This window comes from Melospiza melodia, chromosome 29 (genome assembly GCF_035770615.1).
Source record: "Melospiza melodia melodia isolate bMelMel2 chromosome 29, bMelMel2.pri, whole genome shotgun sequence".
Lineage (NCBI taxonomy): Eukaryota > Metazoa > Chordata > Aves > Passeriformes > Passerellidae > Melospiza > Melospiza melodia.
In genome coordinates, this window is record NC_086222.1 from 7660773 (window position 1) to 7684439 (window position 23667).

Sequence of the window (23667 nt, forward strand, 5' to 3'; positions counted from 1 at the left end):
CTTCCCTGTGAGGGTGGCACAGGGTGCCCAGAGAAGCTGTGGCTGCCCCTGGATCCCTGGCAGTGCCCAGGGCCAGGGCCTTGGTTGGATGGGGTTTGGAGCAGCCTGGGACAGTGGAAAGTGTCCCTGCCCATGGTCACTTCCAACCCAAACCATTCCATAAACCTCTCCCATTTGTATCAGGCACGGAAATCTGCAGGGAACCATTGCTTCCTTCAGCACTCTCAGCACATCCCACCCTCACAAAGGAATTCAATAAAAACGTGGGGAAAGGGGCAAAAGTGAGGAACCAACACAAGGAATTTTGTTCCACAAATAGGGAAAGATCTTGAACATGCCACTGGCGTGTTGCTGCAGACAGCTTAAGCCGAGAGAAAATTCTTTGGCAGTGACATCAATTCAGCAGTAAGTAATGCATTTTCTAGGGCTGAGATTCAATTTAAGGTCTCTGCAGTGAATGGAATGTTTGAATGGTACTTGGAAAAAAAAATAATCTAACAAATGAGACTTATCGTTAAGCTATTGTCAGCCCGTAATTTAAAAGTGGAGGTTTTTACCCTCTTTTTCCACTTGAACTGTGGTTTATGTAATGAAGTCTGCTAGAACTGCCTTGAACTTGGTTTCTCTAGAAATCACCCCCATTCACCAAACATAGAAGTTGACAAGAATGGGTTTAGTGCTGGGTGACATCCAAGGCTCTGAGGATCTTCAGCCCCTCCACACTCACCCCTTTGACTTACATGCTGAGACCCAGTGGAAATTGCAGATTCACTGAGCACCAAGAAAAGGGACAATTTTGGGCTGTGCATCTTTGAGAAGTATGGCACGAACAGTGCTTTTTTTTTCCTTTTTCTGGTAAACTGCAGTTTTCAGCAGTCAGTGTTTTACAGCCTCCCTAAACTGAAATCTGCCTGCAGAGCTCCGGGTTTAATAACCCCAAGCAAATCTCTTCTCCAGAATTTGTCTCAATTTTTCCCTCTACAATTAAAAAAATTAGAAATTGATGTAATTTTACAAGGAGCTCTCACTGCCTATTAATTAAAAACTAGCCTGAATAATGCTCTGGCAAAAAGGCAGTAAAAAATAATTTTGTACTAGCAAGGCATGGGCTTGAAAGTTTATTTTCTTGCTGAGCAACTGGAGTTAGGCAAAGCCAATCCCCAAAGGTTTCCTTGCTGGTGATGCAGCTCTGAGGATTGCCAAGTACATACCCAACAGAGAACTACTTTTCTAAAAATAGTCCTTAGGTCATTAACTCTACTCCTGTGTCTTCATCCAAATAGTCTGGAGTGGTGGCAAAGGATGAGGGGATGCCACTGAGCACTTCTCACAGTTCTGTCCTCTTGTCTCCTGCAGATGAGGGCTTGGAGGGAACCTGCTGTCACCTATTGACACCATCATGTCCTCACTGTTAAATATGGTGTGGTTTAGGCAAAGGGGGGAAATGGGGAGGACCTCAGATTTGGGTTGTTTTGGGATGAATGCATGCATATGATTTTGGCGTTGGATTTGGAGAGTGTGCTGTGCCATGTGAGTAGCAAGAGTCCGCCTCTGGCTGGTAAATGGGGTTTCATCTCATTGCTGTTTGAAAATGAGTTCTTTAATTAAAACTGGTTGTCTTGACTGCAGCAAAGGGAGAGAGAAAGAGAGAGGTTAAGCCAGCAGCACATCCTGGGTCCGTGTGGCCACGGTGAGCTCATCCTTGGTGATGCTCTGTGGGTTTCACTCCCCTGGATGTCTGGTGGTAGATTGAGACAGGTTTGTAGCGGAGTCAGATGTTTTGAGGTGGTGTGCAAATGGATTGAGAGTAGGCACAAGGTGTGCTGGAGGCTTTCCCTCGGCAATCCCCAATTGTACAGCAACATCTCTGTCACTTGACCTCTGAGCAGTGTGAGACCTGGCTTCTGAAGGCTTCTGACCTTGCAAACTGTGCCTGAAAAATCCATAATCTTGGTCTAAGTCAGAACCAGAAGTCTTTCAGACAGGTTTCAGAGGGTCTGGTTCAGAGCCTCTGCCTTTGGAGAGGGTAATGTGAGGCACAGTTGGAATGATCTCTCCCAGACATGATCCTTCAGGCTGAGGTTGGAGCACTCCGTGGGACAGGACGTAGAAGCAGTTTCCACAGCTGAGCTGCAACCCACTCCCAACTCCCATCGTGCCTTATCTTCATCTCTCACTGTATCTATTCACATGCAATCAAAAGCAGAGGGGTTAGGGATTAAACCTGCTCTGACTTACCCTGGGGGAAGCAACAGCTGGGTGTAGAGTGTTTGTTTTGGATGTTTGTGCCATGGCAGAGAAAGGCTTCAATGTGAAGTGGCTGTGAGGTAAAGCACAACCCAGCTTCATGTCAGGGTTCGGCTTTGTTTGACAAATCATCTCACTTTGGCTGCTATGACCGCTGTAAGTGGAAATTCTGGGCAAAAATTATAATGCTACTGCCAGGCTTAGATCAAAATAAAATAGGAAAACCCAATTTAGGAATCAACCACCACTTGTTAATTCATCTTGTTGCCATGGACCCCATTTTTCCTGCCTTGTGCTTCAACAAATTAAATGTCCTGGTTTGCGGAATAGTTTGGATAAAAAGGGGATGGGATGAGGGAAGAAGTTTGTGTAAAAAGTAAGTCAAAGGCTCCAACATGTGTTCTTGGCCGGTTAAATTCAAGATGAGGGTTTTAGGCTTCCCCTGGGACCTCTCTTTCACAGCTCCCGCCTAATCCTCTGGAAATCGCCTGTTACCTACAGCTGTTGGGTCACCAGATGAACTATTTGTTCAATTATTCTTGGTCGTGCTGGCCCAGGCTGCCTCAAAGCTGCCGGCCCCGGCCCCCGGCCCACTTCAATCGCGTCCGGAGGAGCCCGGCCCGTTTGAAGCCGCGGTGCCGCTGCCGCCCCCGGCCCTTTTCATCCCGCCCCAGCCCCGCGCGGCCGCGCTGCTCCCGGCGTGCACCGCGGCCCCGCCGCCTCAGCGCCGGAGGAGAGCATAATTACCAATGAAAGAGAGAAGATTAGCAGAGGCTGCTGCGACAAATGCTGCCGAAATGGTTTCTGGAGCGCCGGCGGTCCCTTCTGACAGGAGCGATCGGCGGCAGCTGCCGTCCCTACGGCGATGCGGAGAAACGAGGGTCCCGCTGGGATCCCGGAATGAAAGCCGAAAACCGGGCAAATCGCAGCTCACGGGTATGAGATGACGGACCGGGGCAGCTTCACGTCATACTAATGGACTGGTAATTAACACCAATTTTTCCCCACCTTTGTGTGCCCCCTCTGCCTCCATCCCCGAGTCAGAAGTGTTCAAACCCACCTTATAAATGGATCACAGCTGCTGAAAGATGGCTCTTGCCTGGCTCTGGGAATCCTCAGAGTTCACATTGCAGGGGATCTGAATCTTCAGCCTGTCTGAGATGTCATGAAGTTCCTAAGTGGTTTGTCCTGGCTTCAGGAAAAGCCCCATTTCAGTTTGCCAAACTTCTGTCTATTTAACCAGGACAGCTAATCACAGTTATCCAGAAATTCTGGATGTACAGGACATACAGAAAAAAATGGTCTTTAGATGAGACCTGAAATTGTTGATTATTAATGGAAGGACAGGAGCTGGCTTTAGGAAGCCATGCCTGGTAGGTACAAGGCTGAAGGCATCCCACACCTTTTCCCCATGCATGGAGTATTTGGAGGTACAAGAAGCACATGGACAAGAAGAGTTGTTCTACATGAGGCTGTTCAACTCCTGGGGTGGCTGACTTGGAGGGTAAATGCACCACGATGGCCAAAGCAGTGGTACCACATAGTAAAGAAGAAGGTCACTGGGATGGATACACTGCTGAAGGTCACTGGGATGGATACACTGCAAAGCTAAATGTGGGAACCATGCAGGCAATGGGCTTTAGTGGCTTGCAGAGAAGTCATGGAAAATAGGGAGCTGGGTGATAGATCTGGAAGAGTTGCCCCAGCTGAGCATCCCCTTTTTAGCAGGCTGATGCCCCATGCCTGGAAGCGCCCAAGTTTGTATATGGCCTTGAGCAACCCAGTCCAGTGGAAGGTGTCTCTGTCCAGGGCAGGGAGGGGAATTAGATGATCTTTAAGGCCCCTTCTGAACCAAACCATTCTCTGGTTCTGTGATTGAGCTCTCCGTGACCATGCTGACCCTGGGAGGACAGTGCTGCTCACATGAAGGCAGAGCAGCAGAACAAGAAGAGGCCAAAATGACAACAGAATCCTTGTCTGAATCCTTTATGACTGAGAAGTCATAAAGCCCTTCACTAACCAGATGGAATGGCAGGTTGGGCCCTGATAATACTCCAATGATCAGCTCTTACATTAGAGGCAGCATCAAAGTTTTACCTCTTCTCCTGGAGCTATGGGGAAGCTCTGCCTGGATGGCCGTGGCATGGCCAAAGCTTGGTTATCCCATGGGACTGTGAGTTGTTAATGTTCCTCTCTTCTTCCAGACTCTGAGCTCTGCCCTGGTGAGCAGAGGTGTCACCTGTGTCACTGTCAGAAGTGGTACAGGACAAAAAGAAATATTTTGATGAGATGTGCTTCCCTTTGGGTTCTACAATAGAATCCTAAAGTGAATAGCTTGGGTTGGAAGGGACCTTAGAGATCATGTTCCAACTGCCTCCCCTGGACAGTGACACCTTCCACCAGCAGGGACACCTGCATGCTTCCACCAGCATCCCAGGATGCTCCAAGACCTGTGCAACCTGGCCTTGGATACTGGCCCAGCTCCTCTGGGCAACCTGTGCCATGGCCTCACCACCCTCACAGGAAAAAATTTCTTCCTAGTAGCCAATCTAATCTTCTCTCTTACAATTTGAAGCCTGTATTTCTCTGTTTGCCCAGTTTGGGACTTGCAGCGCCAGAGCTCAGGCACTGCAGCACTCCCTGCTTTGCTTTCTTCCCGCCCCAGTTTCTGAAGTCAAAAGAAATGTACAAGTTCGCCATGTCTGCATCCCCCTCCCCACTCCCCTCCTGCCTCCCACCCCTTCTCCCTCCATCATCCCCCGGTCTCTTCCAGCTGCTCCCCACATCTCCCGAATCCCAGCAATTGCTCCTGAAACATGTCAAAGCACCATTAGCCGGTCGCGGGCCGGCCTGGCTCCTTTCGCTGGTGGGGTGGCCAGGACAGCCTGGCGCTGTCACATCCCGCCCGGCGCTTTGAAGTGCCGCCCGCGCCCGGCGGGGACAGCTGGGCCGTGCCGCAATCCCCTCGGCCCTTTGGGCTAAGCCGGGCGTTTTAAAATAGTCCCCCCTCCCCTGCCGGCTGTGACAACTGCACAATTATTTCAGACGCTGTTTGTGGACCCGCGGCGTAACCGGAACCCGCGGAGGAGGAATGGAGGTGAGGGGGGAGAAGGCGGCAGCCCTAAGTGGGTTTCACCCTAATTAACTGCGCCTTGTTTCTCACCGTGCGCTTGAAAACTCATCTATGCACAGAAAATCTGCAGCAGCAAAGAGATCCGTGGTGAAAACTGGCATTTTGTCACAATCCTTAATTTTTAAAGGATGATTTCAACCCTTTGTGTTTGTTTCAGGGCTCCCCAAAAGGCAATTCTACCTCCTTTCTGGAAAAGAGATGCCGCCGGTGGGTTGGGAATCGCCTTGGGTAATGCCTCCCTTTTTGCCTCAGTTTTCCCAATGGCAAACCAGGGATGTGATGTCGGGTGTAACCCCGGGAAAGAGGGAGAAGGAACTGGGACAGAGCTGGTTTTCCTGAAACCAGGGCAGCTGCCCAGCTGCTGGCCAAGTGCCTTTGGAGAGGGAGGGAGGTGACAAAGTGACACAAGGAGCTTCTCATACCTGGGCTCCCAGCCAACCCCCAAATGGGGGTGCAGCCCCTGCCCTTTCCCCGCCCAGGCCTTCACCGTCGCACCCCGGAGCATCCTTGTGTGACAGAACGGGATCCGTTCCGTGAGCCCTCAGCACCACCTAGTGTTCCCAAACATCCGGGACGTGTCTGGTCCCCGAGGCTGGGGAGGCGCCCCGCATCCCTCCATCCACAATTAACCCTTCCAGCCCCAGTTCCCACCTCTCTTCAGCCGTTTAGCAGTACAAATCCCCAGTGCAAGCTCTCGGGTGTGAAGGCTGCTCCCAAAAACTTCAGCAACTGCTTCCCAAAGCATCCTCCTCTATGGGGATGAATTTATAGGGAAGGCTAGGTTGCTTTGACATCCAAAGTTGCTTCTGCAGAGAGTGGGGGAGATGCTGGTTTGCACCCTATCAGAGTCGTGTTTCCATTGCTTAAAGGTCAATAAACGGTGGGGTTTGAACTTGCTTTTCTTCCCTGACCCTAGGTATAGTTTTCCGTGGTATCTTTTTATGGTGGTTCAACTTTTTGGATTGAAAATTAAATTAAATGTAGCAGAAGTGATAAATGTTTACTTGGGAAATATAGTTGGAGCAGGAGTGCTGGAGAGAAGGATAAGAGGGAGGAAAATTGTGAAGATGATGACTACAAGAAAGAAAAACAATGAAGTATCAGTGTGAATGACACTTCCCAATTCTAATTTCAAAAGCAAAGGGCTCAGTGTTAACATGTCAAAATGATGAACTGATTTTCTCTCTTTTCAGATGAAATTACCCACCACATCTGAACCTTCTGGCTCCTCACAGCTTTATATCCCCAGTAATCTCACTGTCACTCAGAGACATTTCTTCCAGCTCCAGGTGTTGAAGATGAACGGATTCCTCTGCCCAAATTCCTCTTGTTTTATTAGGTGATCTGGGTATGAGTAGCAAGGCTGAGCCTGGCTGGGGAGGTGATATTCCTCCCTCTGCCACCGAGATGTGCCCTTGCTCCATCATTGCTGAATGGCAGCTGGATGGAGGGCAAAAATCCCCAAATCAAACCTCCCACATCAAACAGGATGTGAAGATTTAATTTTGTCTGGCTCCCAGAGACAATGTTGATGGAACAACCCTGAGGGTTGCCCAGCTCCCCTGCAGCTCTTCTGGATGGGTCACTCTCCATCTGAGGTGTTTTAAGGGCACATTTCCTTGTGTTCTCATTTATTTTTTTTAACTGCTCATCAGCTGTGAGTTATTTTTTTATCCTGTTAAAATTTCCCACAGGTTGGCCACTTTGTGCTTCTTTTTAGGTGCCGTTGTTTTCATCTTTAACCTTCACCACCTCTCCCTGAACCTCCCTCTCTGTTGCCTGTCACTGTTTTCTCATGCTCTGCCTTCTCTTTCTCATCCTCTTCTTTCAGCTGGCTACACAAATTTCCTTTTCTGTCCCTTATTAATGCTTTTGCCGTGTCCAAGCATGCTTCAATTCTGGCATCCAGCTGGGACTGATGCAGTTGGAATCACATCAGGGCTGAGCCCTCCCTGCTTTTATTTCATTCTTGCCTGTTCTTACCTAGCTGGGCTCTCATCACAGGGCTGTGAGAGAGACATTTCTGGGGTTGTCTTTGCTTACATCACCTTTCCTGCCCTGTTCTGCCCCTTTTCCTCCTGGCTGTGCACGGATGCTGTTTGCTCTCCACAGCTGCAGTTGTGCCATTATTGGATTTATTCACCTCCTCCTTTTGTCATCTGGCAAACTCCTTCCTCAACCTCTTTGCATGAGAACAGGGCATTTGCAAGAATTAGGTCACATTTTGGGGAGAGTCTGGTGGGTCCCTTGTCATCTCCCAGGGCACTTTTTTTACACTCCACATCTTTCTCTATGTGTGGACTGAAGTGGCCCATAGAAAGGAATGAATTTGAGTGATGGTACCATGGAGCAGCTGCAGGTCTCTGCCCCTTCCCCTGTTCCAAGGCACTTCAGCACCACTGGAAGTCTGGCTTGCACACGATGGGTTAGCACTCAGGTGACAAACAACACTGAGATGGGAGGATGCTGTGAGGGATCATTCCCTGGGTACCAGGAGGGCTTAGGGAGGTGCCACCACGAGGTGGCTTACTAAGAAATGGGAGCATCTAAGTACAAAACCTTTTGCCTTCATTACACAGGCAAGCTTTGTGGGTGCAGGAGGAGGAGAAGGAAAACGAGACATCATCGTTTTGATTGGAAAATACATCACTGTTCCAGCAAGGGCCCAGAGAAATGTCTGTGTGTGGCCAGTGTGCCAGCTTGCTTTCCCATTTTCCTGCCTCTTAAAACTGCAGGTAGCCTATGCAGCTCCTCTCTCAGGATATGTGGCCACGTGGCAAATGACTCTTTCCCCCGACCCCTCTGCCAACACAGGAGAATGCAGTAACTAATTTCCTGGCTCTGACACTCCATCATTTCCCCCATTTCTCTGAGCTGTTATTTCTGAGCTCCCTCTGAGCATCACTTCCACGGCACGCACCAGCCTGCATCCCAAGCTGCATCCATGGAGACTGCAGGTATTGTCTAACCAGACAGCATTCTGAGATGATTCCCAAAGAAGCAAACTCCTGTTTTCTTGGTCACTCCTACATTTGCATGTTGATGTGAAGAGATGTTCACATCAGGGTGAACACCAGGGTGTTCTTTGCTGCCGTATCTCCTGTGGATATGTTTAGAAGCTGCAGCTCTGTGTGAGATAAGCAGAGAGAAAATAGACATCGGAGGTGGAAAATTAGAGATCGGCAGAACACAGAAGAGCTTTTTTGAGGCCTCAAAAATTCCTAAAATAGGAATTCTGAAATTTTTTCAGGACTGATTTCATGGGAAGGCAAGATTGAGACAAGTTGCTGATCAGGACAGGTTTTACAGGCTGGATGCCCTGTGCTGGCCAGAATGCCCACCTCCAGTGGTAGCCCAGTGCCTGTGGACAGAGAGCCTGAACTGGACACGTGTCTGAAGATTTACAGCCTTTACCTGTGGTTTCAGGGCTGTCTAAGGAACTGTGAAGGTTTTAAGAGTGGCTGAGCTCTAGGAAGGAATGGGTATAAGGTGGAAATGACATCAGGTTTTGGTGTGTCTTCTCAGGAAATGACTTTTCAGGACCACTTGGAAATGAGACATTCTGCATAACCCCAGATCAGGGAGGATCTTTTCTACAATAAATACTCCCAGAGAGGTTATTTGTTTCCTTAGAGTAAGATCCACCCCCCTACACACCCATCATTTTGTTCTGCAAATATTTGAAGGTGCAAATTTCCTGGTAGCCAAGAAACACCAACATGACTCAGCAGAGCTTTGGGTGGGAGCAAGCTCCCATTTCAGAATCACATTTAACTAAAAGTTTTGTTTTTAGCTTAATTCAGTCTTATGTAACAGCAACAGCAACTTCATCACTCATGACTAAGACTTTTCAATGGCATTTTTTGGGTCTCATTGGTATTTTTGGACATCTCTCCGGGTTTTTTCATGAACTTGTAGCAACTTGAACCACTTGTAGCAATAATTTTTCATTTTTCCCAAGCCCTCCATCTCAACAGCTGTTTTCCTTCTCTTTATTCCTCAGTTTTGGGGGTAGTTTTCTGGGTAAATCGGGTAATTTCTAGTAAATCCTTCTATGTACCTGGAGCAGGGTGAGTGTAAACCCCTCAATTAATTCTGATTTATTCCAGGGTTTGTGGGATGCAAAATGTCATCAGGCTCCTGGGACATTTGTGAAGCAATTTAATGAAGAGATGAAAAATACCTGCAGCTTGGCTTTTGCCTCTAAAAAAATTAAATTCTCCCACCTGAAAAACACAGAGGGTTTGGGCATCCAACCCCATCACTGATAAAGGAGAGGATGACTGTGGGATGCTTCCTCCCTTCCAGCAGCACTTATCTCTCTGGGTGGTGAGAAAGATGGATTAATTGATAATTATTTATTATTTAAGAGCTCATCTGTTTAAACAACACTATGGGACAAGGAGAGGGAATAGATTTTATGTCAATGAATCAAAATAGTAATATTATAATAAAAGAAAAAGGGTTGGCAGACAGCTCTTCTAAACCTCAAGTCATTTATAAATCAGGGTGGATATATTAAAAAAAAATAAAATCCAGCTTTCTTACTACAAATTCCCTGTGGCAGGTGTAGTTGCTCTCAATGCTGTAAGTAACTGCACTGCTCGCTAAAAGTGAGTAAAACCCAGGGCTGGAGCACAGAAGGCCCTGTCAGAGCTTCCTTTACAAATAGCCATAATAACGCTTCTCTCCCTCCCAAGGGTGTCATGAGGGTTAATTATTTAACATTTGTAAAGCACTTGCAAGACTGGAGATGAAAGTGGAAAGTATTATTCAGGATAAACTCAGCTTTATAGGAGGCTTGGTCAGAAAATTGCATTTGGAGTTGAAATATGGGTTAGGAGTGGGTATCCTAGGAGAGGCATCCATCAAACCTGGGAAGCATGGAAAATGGAGAATGAAGTGCTTTGAAGGAGTTAATCCAGTTAATAATTAATGCAGTGTTTTAGGGATGAGGGGTGCAGGCACCTGGGAGTGGGGCGGGGACGTAATGCCCCACACAGCTCCCCTGTATCCCATCCTGCATGAGGGGGGAAATGGGGAACTCTCACTGAAGGAAATTTCATCATTATACAAAATCTGAGAAAATTAAGATCTGGAGAAGAAAGGCCTTGAGACAGCCAGAATTCAGCAAATCATGGATTACCTTTGTGGGAGAAAACTGCAAATTAAAGCACCTGGTGTGCCCAGGAGTGGGGTGTTTCTGTGCCCAGGTCACCTTTCCCTCCCCGCTGGGGTTTGGAGGCAGGGAGGAGGCAGGCGAGGCGGGTGCCACGGGCAGGGGAGGAGCACAGATCACCTGGGAGCCGGTGCAGCACCAGGATCACCGGGACAGGTAAGGCTCTGCTGCCATGGGCAGGGGGAGGTCACCCCACACCATGGCATGGGAAGGGGTCCCCTGGATCCCCTGCCTGCCCTTTATGGACCCTTTAATGCCATGGGGAGGGAAGAGAGGGATCAGGGTGAGTGTACCACTGCTTCCCTTAAGAAAGCCAGTTTGGGAGGGATTGAAGTGTTCTCAGCCCGCCGGGGGTTGCCCTGCCCTGAGGTCCCCGTGCAGGGGCTCACAGGGGACTGACTGCTGTCCCTGCTGGGCTGGGAGCCGATGGGACAGCCCAGAAAACCTGCAGCAACCTTTTACAAGGAGGAAGTTGAAAAATAAACATGATACGTGGGGCCCCAAAGCAGGCAGAGGTGAGAGCAGGGCAGCCTGGGCCAGCAGAGCCCCAAAACCCCCTTGCCACTCTGCAAGGAGCCCTTGCTGGCTCCCTGCTCCACTCCCAGCCAAATTAAATGCAAACCCTCTGCCTGAAAATTGCTGCTGCGTGCACTGAACCAAAAACTCCCTCCCCACTCCCTCCCCACCAAAAACTCCTCTACCCACATCAATGCCCAGAAAAGTCACTTCCAGTGCCTAAAACCTCACAGTTTGGATTTGTAGAGCTCCAGAATGGTTTGGGTTGGAAGGGACCTTAAAGCTCATCTCATGCCATCTCCCTTGCTGTGGGCAGGGCCACCTGTGCTGCAGAGAAAGGTTTTTTCCTTCCTTTTTCCATTCTTCCTACCAGCTTATCATTAAAAACTTACCAACCCTTCACCTTGGCAGGACAGGGTGTGACAGCTGAGGCTTGAGGAGCTTGTGGAGGGGGATGCTGGGGACCACAGCTCTGGGGTACCCAGAGACAAACTGTGGTACTTGGCAGGCTTAGGGTTATGTGTTTTATGGGTACTTTGGGTATATATTGCAATGGAAATGGTTTTAATCCTTTGTCTTGGATAGTTTTCCTGGAGGGATGTTGAAGACACACAGTGCTTAACACAGTGCTTAAAGGTGTCACATTGTGGGGCGATTGGAACAATTTGAGGACAAGCATTCATCTCCTCTTTGGAAAATGCCCAGAGAAGTTGTGGAGTCCTGCAAAATTGTGGCTCTCCCACCCCTGGAAGAGTTCAAGGCCAGGTTGGAGGGAACTTGGAGCAACCTCAGCTAGTACAAAGTGCCCCTGCCCATGGCAGGGGGTGGAACTGTATTATCTGGAAACTCCCCACAACCTAAACTGTTCTGTGATTCTAGGATTCTGGAAATACTGATTTTTGTTGCATTTTTGATGGTGATAATGCTGGGTTTGAGCTTATTTTGGGTTGGTACCTGTGAGGGGTTATTGGAGTCAGGGCTGCCCCATCACACATCATGGAGCAAGGGAGGCACTTCAGGGCACAGATGGCATCCACTCCTTTAGAAAGCATTTTAATATCTTTACCATCACAGAGAGGCAAAGAAAAATGGCTTTGGAGATGGTAAAGTGCATTTCCCCCAACAGGTAATTTTTAAAGTCAGACCTCACTGTCTTAAAATCACAAATAAACAAATGCAGGTCACAAAGGAGTGACAGTGCCTGTTCTGAGCCTCTGTAATTAGGCCTTGACTAATTTATTTTATTTCTCAGCTTTCTTTGCTGGGATGTAGCTTCTTGCTGCTTCCCTGATGCCAGGGCTCAGAGCAAGAATAGGGGTGGAGAATCCAAACCAGGGGCTTATAGAACAGGAGACAAATGGAGACAGCGTAAGGAAGAGGAAGCAGAGAGCTGTATAACCTGTCCATCATCAGTTTTTGTATCTCCCTCCCTCAGTGTCTCTTTCCAGGTGGATCCATTGTGTCTATTAAATAGACCTCTAGTCCAGCAGCCTGAATTTAAAACTTTCATCCCTGTTTGAACTTTCATGTTGAACTTTCTCATTTCAGGAGGATGGATTATCTCAGTTTGTGTTCTCTGTCTGCAGCCACTGCAGTACCTGATGGTCCTTCAGACACTTCCTGGCAATTGAGCCTAATAGTGTCCTATGATGATGATTTTCCAACCTAAGTCCAAGCGCCTTAAGGATCCTTTAGAGGCAGAAATGTTGCTTTCCTGCTTTTCCAGCAGCAGCTGAGCTCACCAGTATGAGGAAGATGATTGTTCAGTGTCACTGTTAACACTCCCTGGTGCGGGCAGAGACAGAGGGAAAAGAGAGCCCGACAATAATGAGATGAAATGGTTCAGAGTGGGGTTTTAGCCTGACATTAATGCATTAGAGATCCAGCTCCCGTGGGAGCTAATGGAAGTGCTGCTATGATTATGAGTGCCCGTGCAGACAAATAAGACAGTGCTGGTAATGAGTGAGGCAGCATAGGGTACAGGAGAGCTTATCACACTCAGTGATGCCTGTCCTGATACCTTTCAGGTGTGTCCTGCCATCTCTCTGTCCTCAGAGGCAGAGATGGCTCACTCCTGTGTCAGATGATAGCTCACTCACTGCCATCCCCATTGGGTTTGGGCAGTGGGTTATGTTGTATTCAGGGAGACACGCAGAGGACATGCAGGACAGGGAAGGGGCTGACTGAGGATGGTTTTTTGAGCACAGCACCTCAGCTGCTGTCAGTCTGTAGGTCTGGATTTGATGTACTCCTGCAACTGCAGATTCAACACAAGAGCCCCTCTGGAAGGCTGGAACTAGCTTTATTATTTCCAGATACACATCTCAGTGGCATTCCTCACCTCAGCCTGGGCTCAGCTTGGGTGGTTTCACCACAAGTCAAGACATTTGTCCTCTTCCCTGAGTCAGCCTTTCCCTGGGGACCATCCCTGTCACCCACATATGCTCTGAGACCCAAGGACAGGTGCAGTGAGCAAACCAGCTCTGGTGTGTCTGAACTGCCTGATTCACACAGGTTGAAGGGCAAAGTTAATTGTAGGGGTGATGGCTGTCAGCTCTGCCCACTGGTGAACTTTAGACTGTGATTTCCTAGTTGGGAAAATGGAAATGATGCCTTGACTGATAGACTATCAATGGACTAAAAAAAAATACAAAAAAAAAAAAAAAAAAAAAACAAAAAACCCACAAAAAAACCCCCAAAAAAACAAAAAAACAAACCAAACCAAAGCAAAAAAAAAAAAATCCCTCAGGAAACCAAATATTTGGAATAGTAAAATGGCCCAGGTTGTGGCTAAAAAGACAGCTTGTGGCTACCAGAATAGTGTGAGAAGAAGGAGGTGAAAGCCTAATTGGGCTGTCAGACTCCTTACCATCCTCCAGATGCCTCTCCTGGTAGTTGGGTGCATTAGCTATAAACCAAGGAAAACTCCTCTGGGAAGTGATAAGAGCAGATGAAACAGTAAATCATTAAGCAGACACAGTGTAGGGCACCATGATAAACAGGGGGCAAAGAGCATGAATGACAAGCCAGCAGGGACACAGGGGTGTTGCCAAACATTTCTGGGTGATGAGGGAAGGGACAAAGTCACATTCAGCAGGGATGCCCTGCTATGGTGGCTGTGGCCACCAACACCAGCACCCACTGGACCTTCAGCTTGTTCTTTTCCCTGCTGATTGTAAGCATGTCTCACTTCCTTTGGAGATACAGGGATAAACAAGAGCTGTTTGCCTCAGGGCACAACATAACTGTGGTTGGTTTTTCCCCTGTGCTTACCCATTGCATGTTTTTCAGAGGAGGAAGAGAAGCAGGAGAAATAGTTTTGTGGGTCACATGTCCCAGCTGAGCCATGTGCTCCCTGCTATAAGGCAGGAATGGAGACCAGCAACCACAAAAGAGTCCCCATGACCCCCTGAGCTCAGCCCAGATCACATAAGCACTGTAAGGTGGCTGTGCATACCCCCCTTAGCTGATCTTTTAATTGTGATTGATCGGTGTATCCTTCAGGTCATCTCAGTTTGACTGCATTGATCTCAGCTGGAAAACCACCAGGCCCCGCATTATATCAGCCTTTAATATGTAACTGCAAGGGCTACATCAGTTAAATATTTGAGTATATATTGCTATGGTCGTGTTATAATTGTAGCATTAATACAACAGGGTATGGTAGCAATCCTTCTTGTTGTGATATTCTGGGATAGGTTTGGTTCTGCTTCCAGTCATTACCCTGATATTTCACCCTCCCTCCTTGTTACTGATCTAAATTTCCCCTCTTTCATTTTAAAGCCATTACCCCCATTTCATGTATATGATGAGATTCTATACTTACCCAGAAAATACAGATTTTTTCAGCCCTCTCCATGGCTTGGGAATGCCGCTCCCTTAATCACAGGGAAACAGTTGGATGCTCCCATTTCCCAGTCACCCCTTTCAAAGGACTGCAGAAATGATTGTATTAACCCACTGGACTGTGCTAGCCCTGCTGGCAAACAGCATCTTGGTTTGATTTTCTGTTTAATTACCCAATGCACCCTTTGTCAATAAATCTTTGCTTTTAAGTCATGAAATAAGGCAGAACCCTGCACTGCTAATAGTGACCTGCAAAGCTGCCAGCTCATACCATGGCCTTTCCACGCACAGCTTTTCCATTCTTGGATTAAGTCCCCCCTAAATTCACCTTCATGAACCCACTGGGATAGGTTAGAGGTGCTTGGTGAGGACAGGATGGAAACCAGCCTGGTGGCACTGCAGGAACATCAGCCCCCTGTGCTGCCCTGTGTGGCTGCATCTACCAGGGTGATGTCTGCACATGGAGCCAATGTTTGCTTTGCTCGACCTGTTGGATTAGTTGTTTGGTTAAACCAGCTTGGATCGGTTGCAGGGGTTTAGGAGATCAGTTTTAACCCTGTGGATTTTCCTGCATGGGGACAGAGTCCTCTGGGAGATGGTATCTGCACCAGGCATGGACTTCCAGAGATGAAACAAGGTGTCCCTGGGAGAAACCAACCTGAAATTAGATAGTAATGAAGCCAAAGAAACAACTCCCTTTCTCCAAGGCTGACAGCAACAACTCATGTTTCACCCCACACACAAATTATCCCTTGTGCAACAGCAGAATAAGAATATTTTTGGTTTATATTTTCAGCAAGTGGGGACTGAAGCCCAAAATGCTGCTGGGGAGGGCAGTTTCAGGACAACCAGGATGTCTGGGATGGGGAGGTCAGATCCAGCACCAAACCATGCAACATCTGCTGTGTGGAGGGAGAGCATTCACTCCACAAGGGAGATGGTTTCTGCCCACGGTGATGTGTGGATTGTTACAGAGAAGCTACTAAACAGAGAAGGAAGTCCTGGGCACCAGCAGCACAGCCTTGTTATCAATTAAAACATTCCTAATTGCCCAGTCTGACACTACCTCGCACCAAGGCAGCCCTCAAACATGTGGTTGAGCCCACATGAAAGAGCTGATCATTTCTCAACCTAACTGAGCAAAGGGCAAACAGGAGCTGGCTGGGTTTAATTGCTGTAATTCTCCCAGGAAATGGGTCCCCCAGCATCCTGCAAACCAGAGTGCACAAACCACGTGTGTGTGCATACTCTGGCACAGAGGCTCCAGCAGCTTGGTGCAAGTCCTGGTTTAGGGATGCTCAGGAGAAGGAAGGAGTGTCAGCAGGTCAGGATGCAGGGAGCGACTTGATTGGTTTGCCCAAACCCACAATGTTTTGTTTCCAGCAGCTTTTAGGGTATTTTTGAAGGTATATTTTTAACAAAGTGCTTTGGTTTGTGGAATAGATGCAGGATTTTTTCACCTCTTCCGTGGCCTGAAATAATTCCAGAGATTTAAAACATTTTGGACTTAGCACACCACTTCTGTGGCTGTTCATGAAGCTAAAGAAACACTGCTGTTTACTCCTAGACATTCCTGTTTTCCCTATGTATTATCTCTCCTGCCTGGTCCTGAAAAGCCCTGGTCAGCAGCAGATCCTTACGCTAATACTTTCAGAAGAGCAAGAAAAGCAGGCCCTACTGCTGAGAGAGATCCTTGGAATTAAAGGTTCAGGCTGGGATGTGTCAGATACTGCAGAACATTTGGGGTTTTTTTGAAACAACTGTGGCTTTTTTTGACATTTCCTAATCTTGGGGCAAGGACCTCAGAGAGGTCCCAGGGGTTCCCTGTGCTCCTTCCTATTCCCATGTGCTTGGTCAAGCCCACTCCAGTCTTCCCTGAAAGGAAATCCTATTTTTTCCCAGTGTTATGCCAAATAACTTGTGTAAATTGAATAATTACATTGTTTTTCTTTGCCTTGTAGTCAGAAGAGGTTGACAGGATGGCAAATTTTAAGGGTCACGCGCTTCCAGGCAGCTTCTTCCTGCTCTTTGGACTCTGGTGGTCTGTGAAATACCCACTGCAGTATCTCAGCCAGAAAGTAAATAAAAAATCCCACAGGGCTTACTGTTTCCAGCGTGTGGATGCCATTGAAGGGGGAATCAAAATCTTCTTTTCTCTAACAGGTAAGGGTTGTATTTCACTTGCTATGTCAGTATTCACCTGGCCTGCACTGATGACTGTACAGGAGACCTGACTCCATAGAAACTGATCCAGATGTGGAAGGATCAGAGAATTTTTAAGGCTGGAAAAGACTTCTTATATCATTAAGTCCAACCACAAACCACTGCCACATCCACCATTAAACCATGAACCTGAGCACCCTATTCACGTATTTTTGAATCCTTGCGAGTATGGTGATTCCAGCACTCCCCTGGGCAGCCTGGATGCATCCTTGATGTCCATGTTGACGTGATCTCTGGTATAGTTTGATATGGGAAAGCAATTCTCACACAGCTTCCCAAAGCTGAGCTGCCATTAAGCACAGGCCTGATTTTTCCATCCGGTCTTTTCTCCCTAATGCAAACTCACCAGTTCCTGCTTCAGAACCCCCAGCAGCAAGGAGCAGTCTCAACCATTGCAAATGAAGCCCCAGAAACTGCATGCTCTTGGTGTCCTGCAGGGATGCTGGCGGAGCAGTTTGTCCCCGATGGTCCCCACCTGTACCTGTACAGCGGGGAGAAGCACGACTGGGTGAAGCTGATGAACTGGCAGCACACCACCATGTACCTCTTCTACGGCCTCTCCGGGGTGGTAGATGTCTTCACCTTCTTCTCCCAGCTGGTGCCGCAGGGTCTGGATCGCCTCATGTTGGCCGTGGCTGTGTTTGTTGAAGGTTTGTAGAAGGTGGTGCTTAATTAGGGGAAGGATATTGGGCACCAAGTCAGAGAAGAGCTAAAATTTGCCCGACTGAGATATGGTTCCAGATGCCTCTGGAGATAGGACACATTGTAGGGGATATATTATGGCAGGCTGGGATGGAATGAGATGAGAAATACAGGCATGGATAGGTTCTGGTTTGGGATTTCTGAAGCTACTGCAGTGCAAAGCAGCAGAATGAGGTTCCTCATTATAATAAATGGCTGGTGAACTCTGCATTCCTCTGCCATCCACAGGCTGTTCCCCTGCCCCATGTTCCCCTGAGAGCCATTAATTGCACTGCAGGCATCATTAGCCTCATCTCCTTGCATGGCACGTGGCAATTTGAAGTGATTTATTTCAGCTTCAGCACATCACAAATACCATTCTGTCCTCAGGCTGCCTTGCAAGTTGCCAGCCAGGATTCCAGACCCCTTTTGGATCATATAATCATATAAAGACTTGGTTTGGAAGGAAGCTTAAGAATCATCTAGTTCCAACACTCTCCTATGGGAAAAGAAGGTCTTGTTTATATAGAATCCTCCTTAATGAAGGCACGGCTCCTGTTAATTTTCCTTTCCTGATCACAGCAGTTTTTGAGGCGGCAGGGGCAGCTCCACATGCACATTTTGGCATGTATGACCAGGAAATCTATCATTTACAGCTCCCAAAAAATGATGAAATTTAGCAATAAGAAGGAAAGACACAGCAGAAGCCTGGCTAGAAGGGAAGGGTCATCTGAAGAGGTGACAGATGTAGGAAGAAAACTACCCTGTCCTTGGTCATTGTATTGTTCAGATCCTCCTGCCCCTGGTTGCCCCCAGGATGCTGGGATGCCAGGAGGCCTAGGGGATGGTGCTATGTGGAGTCCCCTCTTTCCATGATGGCCTGTCTCAATTTGCCATCCAGGCAGGTGATTCACTCAGCTCAGTGGCCATGGCTGCTGTTGTTAATGCTGCTCCAAGCAGGGCTCGTGTTTTGGCAGGTTGTCTCTTCTATTACCACGTCCTTCACCGCCCCATGTTGGATCAGCACATCCACTCCCTGCTGCTCATCACCATCTTTGCTGGGGCTGGAAGCATCCTGCTGGAGGTTTTCCTGCGTGACAACATTGTCCTGGAGATGTTCCGAGCCCTCTTGACCATCGTCCAGGGAACGTGGTTCTGGCAGGTCTGTTCTGCCTCCCCAGAGCAATGAAGCAAAGAGAAAAGAGGGGAACAAGTTATACATCACATATCAATCACACATCTCCCAAGGATTATTTTGCCAGGCTCACTTCATAAATAGCTCATAATCCAGAATGAAAATTTACTTATCACAGGTCATCTCTGATGGCTGCTCCTGCTGCAAGAGCTGTTTGTTTTGGCTTACTGCTTCTCCAGGGGGAAGAGAAAAAGCAAGTGAGCAACATTTTACAGTACCTAACAACCAAGTACTAATTGCTTAATGTGTCTAATGCTCCCTACAGCCCTCCCTCTGGTTTAGTGAAAAGATACAAACTCCACCAGCAATAAAACAGAGTTAAAATACCGCCAGCTGCTTACTTTGGTAGGAGTTGGAAAAGCAAAGAAATCAGTTGGAGATAATTGCTCTCAAAACTAAGCTATCAAAAAAAAAATCCAAACAAAAAAAGAAACCAAACCAAACCAACCAACCAACCAACCAACCAAAAATAAATAAAAAAACAACCAAATTAACAACCCCAAAACCAAACCACTTCCCTTCTCTTTTTCAAGGCTGTGCTTGCTCAAATCAGCCTTTGTTCAGAGGTAAGAAACTGGTCTGAGCTGGTAAAATACAAAATCTGGCGTTTTTAAAGGATGGCTTGGAGTTTGGAATGTTGAGGGAAAATTGTTCTGGATATTGAACAGAAAAAGACATATCTTGGGCACAGACTTACTTTGCAAAGATGAACTTCACTCTCAGCAAAAACATCTATCCTGGTCAGGGCTCAAGTTCCTCGGTCACCACATGAATAAAGGTAACTCTGTGAGGATGATGAGGCTCTGGCACAGGTTATTTAAGGTCCCTTCCTACCCAAACAATTCTGGCATTCTGGGATTCTATAATTTTTTTCCCAATGTAGTTGTTCCAGCAACTTCTTGTTCCACCCAGATCGGTGTTGTGCTGTTCCAGCCATGGGGAGGTCCCGTGTGGGATGAGAATGACCACAGCAACATCATGTTCCTCACAATGTGCTTCTTCTGGCACTGGGCAGCTGCTGTGGCCATCCTGGCCGTGAACTTCAGCCTCGCTTACTGGTATGGCTGGGACAGGGCTGGGACAGGGATGGGACAGGGATGGGACAGGGCTGGGACAGGGATGGGACAGGGATGGGACAGGGCTGGGACAGGGATGGGACAGGGATGGGACAGGGATGGGACAGGGCTGGGACAGGGATGGGAGAGGGATGGGACAGGGATGGGACAGGGATGGGACAGGGCTGGGAGAGGGACTGGGACAGGGATGGGACAGGGATGGGACAGGGTTGGGACAGGGGCTGGGACAGAGCTGGGACAGGGATGGGACAGGGCTGGGACAGGGGCTGGGACAGGGGCTGGGACAGAGCTGGGACAGGGCTGGGACAGGGGCTGGGACAGAGCTGGGACAGGGCTGGGACAGAGATGGGACAGGGATGGGACAGGGCTGGGACAGGGTTGGGACAGGGCTGGGACAGGGATGGGACAGGGGCTGGGACAGGGCTGGGACAGGGATGGGACAGGGGCTGGGACAGAGCTGGGACAGGGCTGGGACAGAGCTGGGACAGGGATGGGACAGGGCTGGGACAGGGCTGGGACAGGGATGGGACAGGGCTGGGACAGGGATGGGACAGGGATGGGACAGGGATGGGACAGGGATGGGACAGAGCTGGGACAGGGATGGGACAGGGACTGGGACAGGGATGGGACAGGGATGGGACAGGGATGGGACAGGGATGGGACAGAGCTGGGACAGGGATGGGACAGGGATGGGACAGGGATGGGACAGGGCTGGGACAGGGATGGGACTGGGCTGGGACAGGGCTGGGACAGGGATGGGACAGGGGCTGGGACAGGGATGGGACAGGGATGGGACAGAGCTGGGACAGGGATGGGACAGGGGCTGGGACAGGGATGGGACAGGGATGGGACAGGGCTGGGACAGGGATGGGACAGAGCTGGGACAGGGATGGGACAGGGGCTGGGACAGGGATGGGACAGGGATGGGACAGGGCTGGGACAGGGATGGGACAGAGCTGGGACAGGGCTGGGACAGGGATGGGACAGGGATGGGACAGGGCTGGGACAGGGATGGGACAGGGATGGGACAGGGTTGGGACAGGGCTGGGACAGGGATGGGACAGGGATGGGACAGGGCTGGGACAGGGTTGGGACAGGGCTGGGACAGGGCTGGGACAGGGATGGGACAGGGATGGGACAGGGCTGGGACAGGGATGGGACAGAGATGGGACAGGGATGGGACAGGGATGGGACAGGGCTGGGACAGAGCTGGGACAGGGCTGGGACAGGGATGGGACAGGGATGGGACAGGGTTGGGACAGAGATGGGACAGGGATGGGACAGGGCTGGGACAGAGCTGGGACAGGGCTGGGACAGGGATGGGACAGGGATGGGACAGAGATGGGACAGGGATGGGACAGGGATGGGACAGGGCTGGGACAGGGGCTGGGACAGGGATGGGACAGGGGCTGGGACAGGGGCTGGGACAGAGCTGGGACAGGGATGGGACAGGGATGGGACAGGGATGGGACAGGGTTGGGGTAGGCAGGCAGGGCGGGGTGTCTGTAGTGAGACAGGTGGAACCCAGCCCTTCCTGCAGTACAGAATCACAGCTGAACAAGCAGCCCCAGACTACTGCAGGTTTTAAGGCACAGTATTTGTTGAGTGTACAGAATGCAGAATAGTGTCAGCAAGAGGCATGGGCAGTAAATGGGAAGTCAAACAACTGAGTCCCTAGAGGTGCTCCTGGAAGTCACACTGCTTATTTTCCTCTGCAATGAATGCTGAAGTCAAACTTTAGTTTGACAGAGACATCAAAGCATTAGCAGGACCCCTGACACTTCATCCTCTGCCTTGCAAGGACTTCAAAGCGGTTGAAGGTCACTGAATTCTTAGAGGTACAAAAACTAAGACATTACCAGTCCCCAGTTTGGCTTTTCCAAGGGGATGAGAAGATTATCCCACTTTAAGGGATGTTCTGAGGGATGCTGTGTAAGCTACAGAATGGATAGTTCAGTCCATGCCATCAAATAGACTTTATTCAGAACAAAAACCACTCAATCCCCCATCAATAGCAATTAAGGTTCTGGTGAGTGGCATTAGGTAGGAGTTTTTCCTAATAATGATTCATTGCTCCTGTGCTGCAGCTGTCTCCAGAGGCTCCGCAGAGGCAGTGGAGAGCCCTACATCAGCCTGGGGCTCCGGCAGCAGAAGGGTGACAGCAGCTCCCAGGCTGCCTTCTTGAATGGCTCTGATGAAGAGTGAAGAGGATGCAAAACTCCTGCTCCAAACACATGAACAGTCCCTTTCTCAGAAGAAACAAATCTAATTAAATATTTTTTGTTTTGGACGAGAGGTGCCCCCATGGTGCTGCTGGGAGGAAAGCTGAGCACACAGGGGTGGCTGCCCTCCATCCATACCCAAATATCTCTGGCTCAGACATGGGCACAGCTTGAAGTGATTTTTAGCAGCAAAACAAAGCACAGAAATTCAGCATGGCGAGATTACTTCATCCTGTGGGCTCCCCTGTATGCTCCCATATGGATGGAGGGCATCTTTTGGCCAGCTGACTTTTCCAAGAGCCTGAAGGCTTTGACCTGCTGTGACTGAAGTCAGGGAAATCTCCAGGCTGAGGTCATGCACCTCTGGAGCAAGGCATCACCCCAAGGAAGACGAGTAAGAGAGTGCTGAATGTGAGATTATGGCAATTTTTGCAACACCAGGGCTTGATTGCACACAATTCAAATGTCATTTCTGAAGCTTTGAACTAAAGAGGGGTTTTGTTAATAATTTTCATGTTCACTTAAAGGCTAAGAGAGTAAATAAATGTAAAATAAAAATCCTTACTGAGCTGATATCCTTAAATTTAAGACTGATAAATTATAGAGTGTGTAATAATAGCTTGGAAAAATCCATCTCTCAGACCTGCAAAGCCTAAAGGACTGTAAGATACATGGCCATGGAGCAGGGATTCATGAAATGTCCCAGTTTTCCATTGAAAATAAATCCCCTCAGCTTGGAAAGCAAGATGAAACAAGCACATGGTTCATTTTAGGCTGCCTTTACTAGCTAATTTCTTGCAAAAAGTGACTGGAAATGTCATCTCCTAGACAGGAGGAAAATATGCTAGTACAGGGATTTAAAAAAATTGTATATATACATTTATATATATAAATATATAAAATAACCACCAGCACAAGGTAAATTACCATTCTTTATGTCTCAAACCCCATGGCTGGAAGGATGCTCTGCACTGAGATCTTCTCCCTTCTGTGTGGTGGGGGTTTTGCAAGAGATTTTTGTGCTCATGTTCATGACTACACAGGTCCAAGGGAAGGCAAAATTTGTCCTTTAACCCTTTTCCCCTTGTGCAAAGGGGCTGTCACAGACTATAGAGACTGCAGCCTGGATTTTATTGCTTATTAACTATGCCAAAAAGAGTAGCTTTCCTTGAATGCTAGCATTCCTGTATATCCACTTCCAAGCTGGTTTGTTTTGCAGGCCTGGACACGGGGAGGTGCAAACAGACTGGGCATGATGAGAATGAAGCAGCAGAGCTACATCTTCATAAATGCATCTCATAAACTCATGACTGGGTCTCATGAGTCATAACCACTGAACATGAGGAGCA

General features: G+C 48.6%; 1 protein-coding gene across 1 annotated transcript; it reads left to right on the forward strand.

Annotated features, from left to right (window-relative positions):
- Positions 1-10630: 10630 nt before the first annotated feature.
- TMEM45B (transmembrane protein 45B) lies at positions 10631-22901 on the forward strand. Its single transcript, XM_063178472.1, has 6 exons — positions 10631-10715; positions 16883-17084; positions 17582-17794; positions 18803-18987; positions 19933-20078; positions 22184-22901. The coding sequence occupies exons 2-6, from the start codon at positions 16901-16903 to the stop codon at positions 22299-22301; spliced, it is 846 nt and encodes a 281-aa protein (XP_063034542.1). The 5' UTR covers positions 10631-10715; positions 16883-16900; the 3' UTR covers positions 22302-22901.
- The last annotated feature ends 766 nt before the right edge of the window (positions 22902-23667 follow it).

Excerpts from the sequence above, each read along its gene's own strand:
- TMEM45B (XM_063178472.1), top strand. The coding sequence starts at position 16,901 with ATGGCAAATTTTAAGGGTCACGCGCTTCCAGGCAGCTTCTTCCTGCTC. Across the intron at positions 17,795-18,802 it reads CGTGGCTGTGTTTGTTGAAG|GTTGTCTCTTCTATTACCAC; the intron begins GTTTGTAGAAGG and ends GTGTTTTGGCAG. Across the intron at positions 20,079-22,183 it reads AACTTCAGCCTCGCTTACTG|CTGTCTCCAGAGGCTCCGCA; the intron begins GTATGGCTGGGA and ends CCTGTGCTGCAG.